Source organism: Panicum virgatum, chromosome 5N (genome assembly GCF_016808335.1).
Source record: "Panicum virgatum strain AP13 chromosome 5N, P.virgatum_v5, whole genome shotgun sequence".
NCBI lineage: Eukaryota > Viridiplantae > Streptophyta > Magnoliopsida > Poales > Poaceae > Panicum > Panicum virgatum.
This window is the reverse complement of record NC_053149.1, coordinates 54,098,680-54,113,924: the sequence shown is the minus strand read 5'-3', so window position 1 is coordinate 54,113,924 and position 15,245 is coordinate 54,098,680. Positions and strand designations below refer to the sequence as shown.

At 45.2% G+C, this 15,245-nt stretch overlaps 1 protein-coding gene across 1 annotated transcript; it reads right to left on the bottom strand.

Moving 5' to 3' along the window:
- Positions 1-2,667: 2,667 nt before the first annotated feature.
- Positions 2,668-7,311, bottom strand: LOC120675471 (ras-related protein Rab7-like). The gene is made up of 7 exons (XM_039956670.1): positions 7,088-7,311; positions 6,883-6,909; positions 6,292-6,391; positions 6,049-6,195; positions 4,210-4,290; positions 3,992-4,137; positions 2,668-3,125 (listed from the first exon to the last, which is right to left on the bottom strand). Exons 1-7 carry the CDS (start codon positions 7,141-7,143, stop codon positions 3,062-3,064), a joined length of 621 nt encoding a protein of 206 aa, XP_039812604.1. The 5' UTR covers positions 7,144-7,311; the 3' UTR covers positions 2,668-3,061.
- Positions 7,312-15,245: the final 7,934 nt, after the last annotated feature.

Below are 15,245 nucleotides of genomic sequence, written 5' to 3'. Positions count from 1 at the left end.
TACAAGAGCTGGGTTCTTATACCCTCGGTACTCGGCTCGCAGGCCGGAAACCAGCCCATGGGCCGCAGAGTCACCTTGCCAACTGGAGGCCAAGCTCAGCCACGTCGAATGCTTGCCCGCCCAGAGGTCGTGACAAGCTGCTGCAGCTGCCCGGACCAAAACTGATTTAACTGAACGCAGTCCGGTGTCCCAATAGCAACAGGCCACAGACCCTCACACACAGGCGAGACCAAAGTCGCGCGAGTACTGTGACTGTGCGGTTGGGATAGCTATCGGTGATTACAGAGGGTCATTCCATCCTGTCCGAGTGTACAGGCAGGAGCTTGTTGCAGTTGCTCTGATGCCGAATCGCCTCTCTGCCTGCCAGCTTGCAGGCCTCCGATCTTCCAGGAAGGCGTGTCGATCGGACCGAGCTGCGGATGCATACAGCGATCCCTTTCTGAACAGTGAACACCAGATAATCGCAGTCCCAGGTGACGTGATCCGAAAGACGCTTCTGCAGTTCTGCTGGCGTCCCTGTCTGGTTAACCCACAGACCAAAAAACCACTGTTGATGTTGTCGACATGAACCAGGGGTTTTTCTTATGAGCAGTCTCACTCTGCAGTAATAGTAGCAGGGGTGCCTTTTCTATGCTGAATCTAGCAGGAACTCAACCAAATAATTTTTCATGAGAAGTGATTCTCTGTTGATTCTGTGAAGTGATTCTATGAAATAAACTAAGAGACTGGGATTTGAAAAAAGTAGGTTCTTCTGAATTTGTGGAGTGATTCTCCATCCTAGTTTTAAAAGTTTATGCTCAAAAATTAAAAAGAATAACTTTTAGCCACACAACTTCCTTGAAGAATTAGAATCAGATGGAGCTCTAGGCTGCACCAGCCCAACACCGATCATTATTGCACGCACGCGCGCTTCCCTGTTCGGAACCTGCTAGGAACGTAGGACAAGGACTCGTTTTCACGCGAATCGCATTCCCGTATATTGCCCATCAGGGCGCCAACAAGTCAAGGCGAAAGGGGGCACGCCCAACCCAAACACACTGACGGTCCAAAGGTGCAAACAGTGAGATGGCTTCGACGTCCTCTCGTAGCTCGCGTCAACCGGACACTAACATATCCTCTGCACTGCACAGTAGATGATTCGGTGCGCCATCGTATCACACCACGGGAAAAGTGCTTAGATATATGCCACAATCTCGGTTTAACCTTAATGCGAGCAAACCTTTTAACCCTCGTGATCTGATGCGTGTTTTAACCTTTCTCCCAGTGCTAATATTTTGGTCCTCCTTCCCCGTAATTTTTATTTGGGTTCCCTGCCGCTCTTTTGCACCAGGGATTGCTTTGCTCAAGATCTGTCAGCAGCGTGAAGCTGCAGGAGTGCGTTTCCGTGGCACTGCAGAGTCAGCGTGCTAATGATTTAGGATCCAAACCAAAACCGCACCAAATTATTCTTATTAAATATATTTACATAAACCACTCCAAACCAACCCATACTAGGTAAAAATCAAACCAAACCACACCATTTGAGCCTGCTAGAAGGTTAGACATACATGTGAGTCTCATATCAAGAGCCGGACTCTGAAAATAAAACATCGCGTTCACACTATAAAATTTTATCGAAATTGATTGGGATTATTGGAGATGACTCAGTATGACTGACCGCTACTCTCTACAAAGCAGTGTGGCTAAAACTACACGTGGACCCCACGTCAAGAGCCGGACCCAAGAAATAAAACCTCGCGTTCACACTATAAAATTTTATCGAAATTGACTGAAATTTTTTAAGACTCAGTATGACTAGTAGCTATTCTGTGCAAAATAGTGTAGCTAGACCTACTCGTAGATCCTACATTAAGAGAACAGTCACTCAGTAGTATTAATGACTAAAACCAAAGCAAACTATTTTTCTTGTGAAACCAAACCAAACAAAATTGATTGCTAGAGAAATTATTTTCACCAAATTGAAGTGGACCCAATATAAAATCTAAACAACCACAACCGGTTTTAACCCAAACCATTAGCAGGTTGACTGCAGAGGTGCAGAATCATCCAGGACGGGGCATCTAGGCTCCAGCCACGCGCCAATCGTTGATGGATCATGCTTTAGAAATGGAAAGAAGAAAAGCAGATCGAGGATATCCCGTTGAGAAAGGTCCGCCGGTCTGCAGCGAGCCTGACTGACTGGGTTCGAAGGTTACCTCTCTCAGGAGTCTGCCTCTTTCTTAAGTGAATCCTGAAGCTTGTTCCCCCTGAAATAACAAAAGAATATTGCATTGGCGCGGGGTTTCATGCATCTACATACAATTCAGCAGCGTTCTCCCTTTTCTAAAATTCGGCACACACACCTTTTGTGTATGCAACTGGTTTGATCCGGTGGGCTCGCTCGTGCCTATGCTTCGGGGAATCGGGGTGCATCTTTCACTGTCATGCCATGTCACGCAGAATCACACATGGCGTAGGCATGCCAGCATACTAACCGCAGCAGTACGAGGACGACCAGACACGTGGGTGGCGAGGAGAATAATCCGTCACGGCGAACATTCCACTGGAAACGTTTCTGAACCTTCTTGCCGCCAGCGCAGCAAGATCCGGGAAGGCGGTCAAGCTGAAACAATCACACACACAAGGGATTCGGACGTTCATTCAGCTGCAAATGCGCACGTTCATCCAAGGTAGGGAATAGCAATAAGCCTGCATCAACGAGAGCTCAACCCATTTGAGGTCAACAAGTACAGCCGCACGAATACAACTGAGGCTAGGAGTCCGGCCTTTCACAGGCCCCATCCAGAAATTGTCCACCTCTGGTCCTCTGCATTCTTATTGCCCAAACCAAGAAACAGGGCCGGCCACCACTCGGTATAACGTGTACAAAAAGCCATGGCCGCTAACTATGGTACAATGGCTACAAAAGCGAGAGTCGGATGGCTGGAACATCAGTTACATTCCAAAACTAAAAGAATGCCTGCCCCAGCATCACTTGAAAGAATGCCTGCTCGACATCACTTGAAAAGAATGCCGCAACCAATAAGAAAAATCTGGAAAATAAGGATGATGAATAACTATACTAGCATGCACATCCACTTCTCGGTTCAGTCTCCGGGACAGGATCAGCAACGGCCTGGAAGTAGCTGAAGAGCAGAAAAAAGGGTTGCGAGTCAATAACTAAACAGGAAAATTAGCACAGGCGTAGGAGCTATTTCATCTTGCTGAAACAATATAATGAAATATAGCGAAAACATCCGTTCAAGCATTTATTAATAGACATTAATCATCACCACTGAAACCAGCAATGCACATGTGCAATTCTTCGCTACTTCTGAATGTTCAGTTAATAATCTATTGTTTTCAGATATGTGAAGTCATGACATGAATTAAGCAGTGCAAGAAACGTATTTGTTCCCATGTAAAAGGCTACTAGATACCTATGTCAAATAGTCAGCAGACAGTAAAACCAATATGGCCCATATTCACTCTAAACGGTAAGATGTTCATCATTATGCCTTACAAGTTTGTCAACAGAAAAGTTCATCAACACCATCCAGAACATAAAGAGATATCACTAGGATGGCAAAGGACAGCTATGCGCACATAGAGCCTTATATTTATTAACAACAAAAGCTTGTAAAATTTGTAAGAAACTGAGCAAGTGAAAGCATACAAAGTTACAAACTCATTAAATAGGACATTCAGACCATCTACGAAGATTATAGAATATCTAAAATGGCTACACAAAAAGTTGTCAGCAAATAATAGTCGACAGATTGAAGAACAACTAAATATATTGGAGTAAAAAATGTTGTACAAAATGGATGGGGCGCATAAAATCTTGCATCAAGAAAGGGCTAACAGGCTTACTTATAAAAATATGAATAGCTATAAAAAACCACAGGGAAGCTAGGAACAAGTCTGGGCACATATTAACAAAAAACATTTTTTACTTCAAGAAGCAAATGACCTTCCTACCAAACAACAAACTGAGGATGAAATTACTCACATGTCCTGATCACGCTCATGCTCTAGAGCAAGCTTGGCAACGGACAGGAATGCATTGTCAACATTGTAGTCCTCTTTTGCAGAAGTTTCATAATAAGGAATATTGCCTTTGGAAGCACACCACTCCATTGCTTTCTTCTCAGAAACCTGTGACAAAAATAACAATCAAGTAATGGCATATCAAGAGACATAAGTTACAAATCATCATACAGAACTAACCACTCTGCTTTTTCCACCATCTACGTCAATCTTGTTACCAAGTAAGATGAAAGGGAAAGTTTTAGGATCTGATGGGCTAGCCTGAAAAGAAATGGTAAATAACATTGTCACAACGTTTCAAGATGTTTTAAGCTTCTGTAAGAGATACATGTTAGCATTTGGATTCAGATATTTTTACATTATTACAAACCAGATCCTCAGACTAAACATACTAAAACTGGCAGTATACCAAATAGTCCACTGAACAACTACAATAAAAATGTCTGAAGAGTTTCATGGTAGCTAACAAGGTAACAAACACAAACAGTACCACGGATGTTACAGCATAACTTGAACATAGAGCATAACTGTACCAATATGGCATTATTATATCAGAAAGACCGAAAAGATTAGGACGTCAATAGCCACTTATCAGCACTTCTGTTTGCTAGTTATGCACCAAGGTAGAATCCCAATCAGTACAACTAAACAAATATCCATAGTCAGAATGTCAGCACTTATGGCGACTACTTCACCATTTAAGCATTTGGTAGTAATGTCCTAGGGTAGAAGGGCACTACTAATTACAAATAGTCAAAAGCCCAATCAGAAATGATATATGAAATGATCACTGAATTGATAGGTTTCCTTTTCAGACTTCAAACTCAACAAAATTTTAATACCGAATCATATAAACTTATTTTCTTCCGCAATTTTATAACAACCTTGATCACAATCCCTTGAGATAAACAGAAGCACTATTGCAATTGGTAACCCGTATCATTGTCACATGTTGGTTACAACCTTACTAGACAGTGAAATCTATTCCCTAGAGCATGGTAGGCTTTAGCTATGATTAACAAGTTCTAGAAAAAAAAAACAGAGATGCCAAAGTAACAGTGATGAAGAAACTACCAAAGTAACAGTATTGAACAAAGATTGATGTTTCTGCCTGAAGAAATCCTCAAAGTCATCATAAGACATGGCAGAGTGTAACCATGTGATCTAGGCTAATCCATTTTTAACCAAATATATGATCAGCTATTTCAAAGACTAATCTAAATACAGTTCATGGAATAAAAAAATGTAATCACGAACCCACAATATTTGGTCATAAGCACAAGTTCGAACCACAAGAATACTCATATCGGATAATCATGTTTGTTGAAGAGAAACAGTAAGAAATTTTGTCTTTAGAAACATGAACTGGATTAAATATATTAAAACCAACTAAGGAAATTTGTACCAGATTACATAGGCATACAATTTCAAACTTCAAGAAGACTTCCCCTCTTTCCTTTGCGTTCTGTTTCGATCAGACGTCTAACAAAATTTATCTTATCTGTTCACTTCTACTCAACTTGAAGAGATAATACAAACATCACAGAATTTGTGGAACCATCAGCTATGCTTATTCAGCGAAAAAGGGTGACGATTTTTTTTATAAGGTTGCTTAGCTTACATGTGCTCAAAACAGGGTAGATTGAGAGTGGACAAACTGAGAAAAAAATCAACAGTATAAAATGACTTAAACATACGCTTTAAATTTGAAGTTCATAAAGTGCACTATTTGGATAAAAAAATAGACAATGCTAGCTTAAACATATTTTCAGATACCTAGAAGTTAAAAAAAAAGGTGCAGATATGTGTGCAGACAAAAAAAAGTGCAGATATGCATGCAGGCTCAAGCTTCAACAATTGGGAAGATCACATCAAACTAGGCTTGTAAGATAATGTTGAGAGGATAAATGATGAATAGTAATGCACTACGGTCGATACTATATTTTTGAAAACTGCTACATTCGATATCTATAACAATGACCAAATATCAAAACAATTTATAAGAAAAGATATTCTTACTTGGTTGAGAAACTCATCATGCCATGTGTTGAGTGTATTGAATGACCTGTTAGAGTTGACATCATAGACAAGCACACAACAATCTGCCCCTCTATAGAACGCAACACCAAGACTCTGAAATCTCTCCTGCCCTGCCGTGTCCCAGATCTGGAATCAAAGCAACACATGACAACAACAATAACCAACAGCCTCTTCCTTCTCTTTGAAAAAAACTCACCAACTCTGCGAGACAGTGGCACTTACCTGCAAAGTCACTAGCCTGTCTTCAATGAGAACCTCCTTTGTGACGAAATCTGCACCAATTGTAGCTTTGTACTGCTGACTGAACTTTTTGTGGACATATCTAGCTAAAGTCAAGAACATGAAAGCGCCCAAAGTACAAAAGCTGTCCAACATTTTAGATACATTATACGTCAAGATACTTAATTCGACTAGCATTTGCATCATCTTAACTCCAAACCACATACTGCAATAAGAACTATATTCGAATGTACCAGAGCTTTCAGAACTGAGTCACAAAATCATAGCTTGCACTCACGCACAGCACAATGAATGAAATATAGTAGCATAAAAATGCAGTTAGACAGTTATTGACAGCAAGTGCGAGCTCACAGCAATCAAAATTTCCAAACCCCAAAACTAAGAGATGCATCCCTGCTCCCTACAGCTCAAGTGCTCAGACTCCCCTGGTTAAACGTCTACCGAACCGAGCACCATGGCGTCAGTTGATTCAGGGAGGAAAAGGCAAATCGCAACGGATGGGGACCAATTGCACGTTGATCGAACGGGGTCTAATTACCAAACGCGAAGCATTGGAGGTGAAGTCAAGGATACTGGTTCATCAGGGACGTCTTCCCGACCCTGCACAGATCAAACCGGACTAAATCAAACCACCAGACCAGAATCCACACAGCGGTTACAGCAACCGCATCCAAATCGAACCCCCAGAATTCACAGCGGCGGCCAGGGAATCCACACGCGGGCGGATCCGAGGGAGGGGGGCCACAAGGGTAAGGGGGGAAGGGAGCAATGGGCTGACCCGCTGTCGCCGAGGACGATGACCTTGAGGAGGGTTCGCCTCCGCGACGTCGACATGGGTGCGCGCTGGCGATCGCGATCGGCCCCCCTCGCCCTCGCCCTCTTGTCGTCTTCGTCCCGCGAGGCGCACGAGGAGTTCGGGGGCAGCGGAAGAGAAATCCAGAGGAGCACACGGAGGTGCTGGAGATGGAGCGATGGATTTGATTTTCTTTTAGCTTTTTTACTAGAAAGACTGGCGCGGCGTCGTCGTTGCCATAAGCTGTACCATAGTGATGGGAACAAAGCTGGGAATATTTTTCGCCAAATTTTAGGCTATGAATTAATTTATAAAAATTTTAGTGTATTATTAGTTAGAATGTAGGGGCCGCGGGTTGATCGTCATGATTTTCAGAGCTTTTTTTGCAAAGTTTTGAGTGTGAGTACATTTTTAGGAAGTTTAGGTTTTTTTGTAAAAATCTATCGAGCATGAGTTAATTACTGTAGAGGTTGGATTTGTAAAAAATGCATGGATCATGGGTTGGTTGTCATAAAGTTACCTGAGAGGTAGTTGGATCGAGAGAGTTCTCGTAAAATTGCTGAAGAGGTGGCTTGAATAAATGGTATTTATGAATTAACTGAGTGTGGGCTGGACTATATATTAATTTTGATAAAGTTCGAGAAGTTTTTTTTATAAAATTAAGTGTAGGCTGAAATTAACTGAGTGTGGGTTGGACTATATAAATGAGTTGAGTATAATTGACAATAAAGTTACTATGTTTTTTTTTCAAAAGGTAGGGATTATCTAGTATATTCTATTATGGGCAGTGTTATAGCCCATTATGCAGTGTGTAAATGTGTGAGGCGATTTAACACGTCAACGATATACATTAAGCGGGTTGGTTTTGCGGAAGTCTTGGGGTGTTTTCTGTGGATTTGTTGTTCGTGGAGTGCAAATTGATTTCTCATAGGGTTTTATGTGGAGCGACGTAGATAGAGTACGAGTTGATTTTATCAGACTTCAGAGGGTTTTTTTTAAGGGTCAGTTGGATCCATGCCACTACAATTTCACGATTTTTGATTTCATGTTGAAATCGATGCCATTGAGTGGCATGATTTTCAACGTGAAACCCAATTTCACGGAGTTGTGGTGGCATGAATCGAATTTTCCCTTTTTTTAAACTGTAGTAGGCCCCACATATAATTGGTTCCGTGGGCCCCACATACGGTGGGACCCACTTGTGGGTCCCGTGAATCCACAATGGGGCCCACTTGTGGGTTCTGTGGGTCCACAGTGGGGCCCACTTGTGGGACCCACATTGTGGGTCCCGTGAGTCCACAGTGAGGCCCACTTGTGGGTCCCGTGGGTCTACAGTGGAGCCCACTTGTGGGACCCACATTGTTGGGTCCTATGTGGCCCACGGTGGGGCCCATATGTGGGACCCATATGTTGGATCAATCCGAACCATTCAGGCGCAAACCGACGGTCGAGATATTTCAGCCTGTGTGGCGCAATGTGGAGGCAGAAATCCCCCAGATTAATTCTGAGGATCGATGTGATTCGGTCCTGGCCTGGCCTTTAAATTTTAAGGCGTGGGGTGGCGAGTGGCGTGAGGTGGTCTTCGGCGTTGGTTAGCGGTGGACGGTGGTGGGTGGGCCGGCTGCACTGGCGCAGGCCCGGCTGATTTCAAAGAGAAGCTCACGTGGGCACCGAGCCGCTCGTGGCTGTTTCTGTTTGGATCAGCAGATGTAGTCCGGACTCCGGACGGGATATCTGCATTCGGCGTAGCCTCTGGTCCGTGGAATGCAACTCCAGTGGTGAGCGTGCACTGAGATAACTAGACGGAATTTTTTTTTTGATTCAAACTTTCTGCCGCTTTATTTAACTAGCACCAGGCTCGGTGGAATCACGAGCCAAAATGTCACTTAAAACAAGAGAGGGGAGTCATCCAGAACACAGGATGATCCGGGTCCCGACCGCGGCCAAGACGAGCTACCTCATGAGCAGCATAATTACAGCAATGTGGAACAAAAACAACATCTGCTGAGCCAAACATGGTGGCCATAATGAATTTGGTTTCTCTAAAGAGCACCCCTCCATGTGAACGATCATACTCTTCTGATAACAACGCCTTCCTCAAGATCTGGGAATCAGTTTCAAGGATAATGTTTTGCATTCCTTGATCAGCAGCTGCCTGAAGCCCTGCGATGCAGGCGTGAGCTTCAGAGCACAATGCATCCATTACCACATTCAGAGATCCTGCACCAGCGATGGCAGCATTGCCTTGATCATCTCGTATGACGAAACCCCAGGCACCCTTCCTCTCATTCTCCCAGAAGCGCCATCGATGTTGATTTTCCAGGTCCCGGGTTGTGGGGCAGCCCAGCGACGACAACGGTCTGTCAGAACAGAAGGAGTTCTGGCTTGTTCTTCAGTCTCTACTGCAAAAAGCACTGATCTTGCTCTATGTATGATATCAGTCACAGATCTTCTTTGTTCTCCTACATTGGCTTTATTTCGTGCATCCCCCCATGACCAAAGAAAGCAAATGATGAGCCGGCTTTTGTTCTCAGGCAACCCCAGAATGTGCTCAGACACTTCCTGCACTGAAGTTCTTTCACACAAATTGATCCTCACATCTTCCAGATTCAAAGCTCTCCAACATTCTTTAACATACTTGCATTTGAGGAAACAATGGCCACCATCTTCATCCAATCTCCAGCACACCGGGCATCTTGTGTCAATCTCCATACCTCTTCTACTAATATTTTTCCTCAACAGTAGGCTGTTGTGTGTGAAACGCCAGAAGAAGTGGCGTACTTTCGGCGGGCATTTCAGTTGTCAGATATCCTTCCATCGGAATCCCCTCATGCTTTCATGGCTTGGCCCTGAACTACTTTCACCACTTTGTTGTTTAAGTTCCCATATATAACAATCATGGAGTACATGATATGCTGATTTAACAGAGAACAATCCTTTCTTATCAAAATGCCAAGCCAACAGATCATCCATCCCATGCTTGATAGGAATTCCCAAAATGCGTATGACATCCTCTTCCCAAAAAATATCCTTGATCAATTGGCAGTCCCACTCACCACTAACAGGGTCTATTAACTCTGAGACTTTTGTAACCAGAGTCTGGCCTCTTGGAGTGATTGGCCTTCGTGTGACACCATCAGGTATCCAGGGATCCAACCATATATTGATGTTGGTTCCATCCCACACCCTCCAGATAATGCCCTTTTCCAGAGCTTTCACTCCATGGACAATGCTTCTCCACGGATAGGAGATCCCTGGGCCTTCCGTCACCCCAATAAGGTTGCCATCCGGAAAATACCTAGCTCGGAGAACCTGGGCACAGAGGGAGTCCGGATACTGTAATAGCCGCCAGCCCTGCCTTGCCAACATCGCCAAGTTGAAAAGATGCAAATCCCTGAATCCCAGTCCTCCCTTTTCTTTTCTTGAGCATAATGTTTCTTGTGACAGCCAATGTATTTTCTTCTCACTGTCCTGTTGTGTCCACCAAAACCGACAGACCATGGCACTGATTGCATCACATAAAGATTTTGTGAGATCAAAGCAAGACATAGCATAACTCAGGATAGCTTGGGCCACTGCCTTGATAAGAATCTCCTTGCCGGCCTTTGACAGCAGCTTCTCCTTCCAACCTTGCATCCGTTTCCAAACCCTATCCTTCAAATATGTGAAAGTCTTCTCTTTGGACTTGCCCATGTACACAGGCAGCCCAAGATATTTTTCATTTCAAGCCTCCACTGTTATTGCCAGTGCATTCATCATTACCATTTTCTTGGCCTGTTTTGTGTTACGGCTGAACATAATAGAGCACTTCTCTTTATTTATGGTCTACCCCGAGCAATCCTCGTACAGTGAAAGGACATGTTGCAGGTGGTTTGCACTTCTTTCATCAACTTTTAGAAGTAGCAAAGAGTCATCTGCAAACAGTAGATGATTTATGCTCGGCACATTCTGACATATTTTAACCCCCATAAGTTCCCCACTCGCCTCTGCAGCATGGAGGAGGCATGAAAATGCTTCAGCACATAGAAGAAACAAATACGGGGAAAGTGGATCCCCTTGTCGTAGGCCCCGCTCCGGGGTAATAACATCTGTCAGTACTCCATTTACTTTGATACGATACTTCACAGTAGAGATACACTTCATAATTATCTTTACCCACTGCTCATCAAAGCTGAGTTTGTACATCATTTTTTCCAAGAAAATCCATTCCACACGGTCATAAGCTTTGCTCATATCCAATTTTACTGCAGCAAAGCAATCACCACCCCCTCTCTTGGTCTGCATATAATGTGTTAGTTCATATGCCAACAGCACATTATCTGTTATCAAGCGCCCGGGTACAAAAGCACTTTGGTTCATAGATATGATCTCAGGTAGAATAACTTTCAAACGATTGGATAGTACCTTGGAGGCGATTTTGTAGATGACATTGCACAAACTTATTGGTCGAAGGTCCTTTAGGCGCTCTGGATGCGGCACCTTCGGTATCAGCACCACAACCGTATCATTCCACCCATCCGGCATATCTCCTCCTCTCAAAAAATTCTTCACTTCCTTGATGATATCAGCACCTACTATATCCCAGAACTGCTTGTAAAATAGGGCAGGCATCCCATCAGCACCCGGCGCTTTCAAGTCTCCCATATTATCCAGTGCTTCTCTGATTTCATCATCAGAGAAGTCCTTCATTAAGAAGAGGTTCATCTCTTGAGAGACTTTTGGTTGTATGTGCATCATAAGTTCATCGTATCGGGTACCTGCACAACTATGAAAGAGATCTTTGTAAAAGTTAGTAATAAGGTTCCGCATCTCCGCCCCCTCCTCCACAACAACTCCATCCTCCCTCACTAATTTTTTGATTCTATTTCTCCTTCTCCTTTCACTGGCAAAACCATGAAAGAATTTCGTGTTTTTATCACCATGTTTCAGCCAATGAGCTTGCGCTCTCTGGCGCCAATACAGCTCTCTTTGCCCCTCAAGCTTCTCCATCTTATATCTCAGAATCTCTTCTCGAGCGACGCTTTGAGAGTTAATCGCCTTCCTTCTACATTCCTCCAGATCCTTCTTCGCCCGCTTTATTCTTTTCTCCAGATCACCCAACACATTCCTGCCCCAATCCCATAGCTCCTCACCCACCTCTCTAATTGCATCCACCACCTTGCCACCTCTAGCATCTAGTGTCAGGTGCCAAGCATTTTGGATAATCATCTTGCAATGTTCCTCCTGCACCCAACTAGCTTCAAAGCGGAAAGCTTTATCACCATCAGTACATCTATCCCTTTCGTCTTCGTTCATGATCACAATAATTGGTCTATGATCAGAGTGCGCGTGGATCACCATTAATCACTCGGTAGTCGGGGAATCGACCACACCAGTCAGCGCTAGCCACAGCCCTATCCAACCTCTCACGGATATAATTTTCACTTCGGTGACTTTGGTTCCGCCAAGTAAATGGATCACCCACAAAACCAAGATCAGCCAGCAGGCAGTCCTCCAAAGCATTTCTAAATTTGTCCATACACCTCTGGGCTTTTGGCAGACCGCCTTCTTTCTCACACCCCAACAAGATTTCATTGAAATCTCCCATGCACAGCCATGGACGACTCCGTGCTGCATTGAGCGCCCTGAGTGCCTTCCATGATAGATCTTTCTGGTCAGTTTTCGGCTCTCCATAAAATCCTGTGAACCGCCAAGTGAATCCATCTTTCTACACCACATCCGCATCGATGTAGAAGCGGGACACCCCACGCAGATGCAAGTCAATCTCCTTCTTCCAAAAGATCGCAAGACCACCACTCTTCCCCTTGCAATCTTTGACCACCAAGTTTGTCATGCCAAGTTTCCACCGTAAACCTTCCATTCTCCTAGAGTCCATTTTAGTTTCGGACAAAAAGAGAATATCAGGGTCCTCCTCCTTCTGAAGGTTCAGAAGGCTATGAATTGTCGGGCCGTTCCCCAACCCCCGACAATTCCAGGCTATAAGCTTCATTGATCCCCGCAGGTATTTTTGTCTAGCTCAGCACCTCCATCTTGAGCCGATCTCCTCCCTCTTTTCGCATCCCCCTCCATGTTTAGTTCCGCATCCTTCATACTCCTCTTCCTCCCATCTCCTGCGGCAGCACTAGGGCTATCTCCCCCCGCATTAGCCGGGTGTGGTTTCTTCTTATAAGTTCTGCGAGCAGCCTTAACACCCGAAACATCTCCCTTCCCAGAGCCTTCCTCAGGAACCTCCTCGACGACCATGTCATTAGTAGCTTGGTCTACCTGCATGCTGTGCATGCTACTGTTAACGTGCGTTGGAACGCCATCCCCAACTACCCCACCTGCACCATCATTGGCGCCCAAAGCTGCACCACTTTTATCACCAGCGAATGCTAACATCTTTTTGCATTTGTCTTCTGCTCATCAGGGACAACATGGGTTTTGTCCCCAATCTTGAGAGGACTGGTCACCTCCTCCTCATCTCCCGCCTTTCGTCCCTTCACACCGTCATCTCCATCACTATTTCTCCTCCACGATGGGCCATCACTTCGGGACCCATCTGAAACCCATCTTCCACCTCCTGAACCACTCGACGCGCCTCGCCCCAGCAGCGAGCCAGTTCGCCAGAGCCCACTTCTTCCTGCCTCCAACTTCCTCTGCCCCCTCCTTCACCTCTACCTCTCTGCAGGATGAACCTAAGTGATTTGTCAAATTGCGGTATCTCACCCTCCTTCAACTTTATGGAACACCCCTTCTCAGTATGCCCAATTACTCCACATATGTAGCAGAAGTCAGGCAGGTATTCATATACCAAAGGGCACCAACGATCAGGTTTGCCATCTTCCTCTTGCACCGTCACACCACGCATTAGGGGCTTGCGAATGTCAAGCCGAACACGCACCCTCAGAAACCTCCTGATCGGGACATCACCATCTTCAAGATCAACCATCATGTATTCCCCCACCTCCTTGCCAATTGTGACCCCGACATCCTTGTTCATCAGTCCCAAGGGCAGATTCATGATCCTGACCCAGATTGGAATGGAGACAAACATGATCTCATCATGGGTTTTGCTCCTATCCACATCCGCCATCACCATCAACTCCTTGGAGATCATCTACGACCCTTCATCCAGCGCTCTCCTCTTTCCCGACTCCTGAAGAAAGGTGATCAGAAACTTATTCTCCCCCAACGCCTTGCATTCGATGCCCTTGATGGGACACCAAACCCTCCCCAGTGCTTGCTCCACCGTTTCTGCATGGATTGATTTTTCCGATAGCACCTTCCCCCAACGCCTGTGTCATTCCTCCCCCATCATCCTTTGCCCTTCCTGTGGATCCGATCCGCACTCCCTTCCTCTAGCAGCCGACAGTTGCAGGTTCCTCATCATCCCCTCGATGTTCTCCATCTCGCCCAGAAGAAACGCGACGCAAACGAAGGAGCACAGCAGGGAAATCGTCGCCGCCGCCAGACACCTAGGGTTAGCAAACTGTTGGCTCGGCTGCGAAACGCAGAATATGACGTGGACTCAGAGGCACAAGGAAGTGGAGATCAACACTGTGACAGTGTAGATCCAAAGTGTGAAGGGAGAGGAGAAGAAGATGAAGATCTATGGCGGCAGGGACGGAAGCCTCGAGTCTCCCAGGAGAGCCCTAGGCACCGAGGAAAAGAGCGTCTTGCCCCTGTGTTTGTGGAATGTAGGACCTCGCTCTTGATATAACTAGACGGAATTGACTGAGCGTTGATCGGATAACTAAACAGAATCTTGCGTGAGCATAGATGGATGCAGACGTAAACCAAACAAAACGCACTAACACCCGATGAGGTAGGCCCACGGGAGCCTACAACTGTCGTGTAAGCTAGGCTGCCTGGCTACTTAAACCAATCACCTGGATGGTTGCATCAGTTTTCTCAACCAAGCTCTAGTGAGACAGGCCCACGGGGGGCAGTCCGACTTTAGTCAAAAATGTAAAACCCTGCTATGTTTGGTTGCGTGCATTAGGTGAGCCAGGTTCCAGCTATGCATCAAACCAAACATCTGTGTCACACTGCTCCCATGCCAATTGCCCTGGCGCGGATTGCCTCCCACGTAACGGATCTATGTCTCGTTTGGTTGTGGGCCCGGATTGCATAATGTCCGCGCCGGGGCCGTTGGTGCGGA

Excerpts from the sequence above, each read along its gene's own strand:
- LOC120675471 (XM_039956670.1), bottom strand. The coding sequence starts at position 7,143 with ATGTCGACGTCGCGGAGGCGAACCCTCCTCAAGGTCATCGTCCTCGGC. Across the intron at positions 6,392-6,882 it reads AAGACGTCCCTGATGAACCA|ATATGTCCACAAAAAGTTCA; the intron begins GTATCCTTGACT and ends GACTTTAGCTAG. Across the intron at positions 4,291-6,048 it reads ATGATGAGTTTCTCAACCAA|GCTAGCCCATCAGATCCTAA; the intron begins GTAAGAATATCT and ends ATTTCTTTTCAG.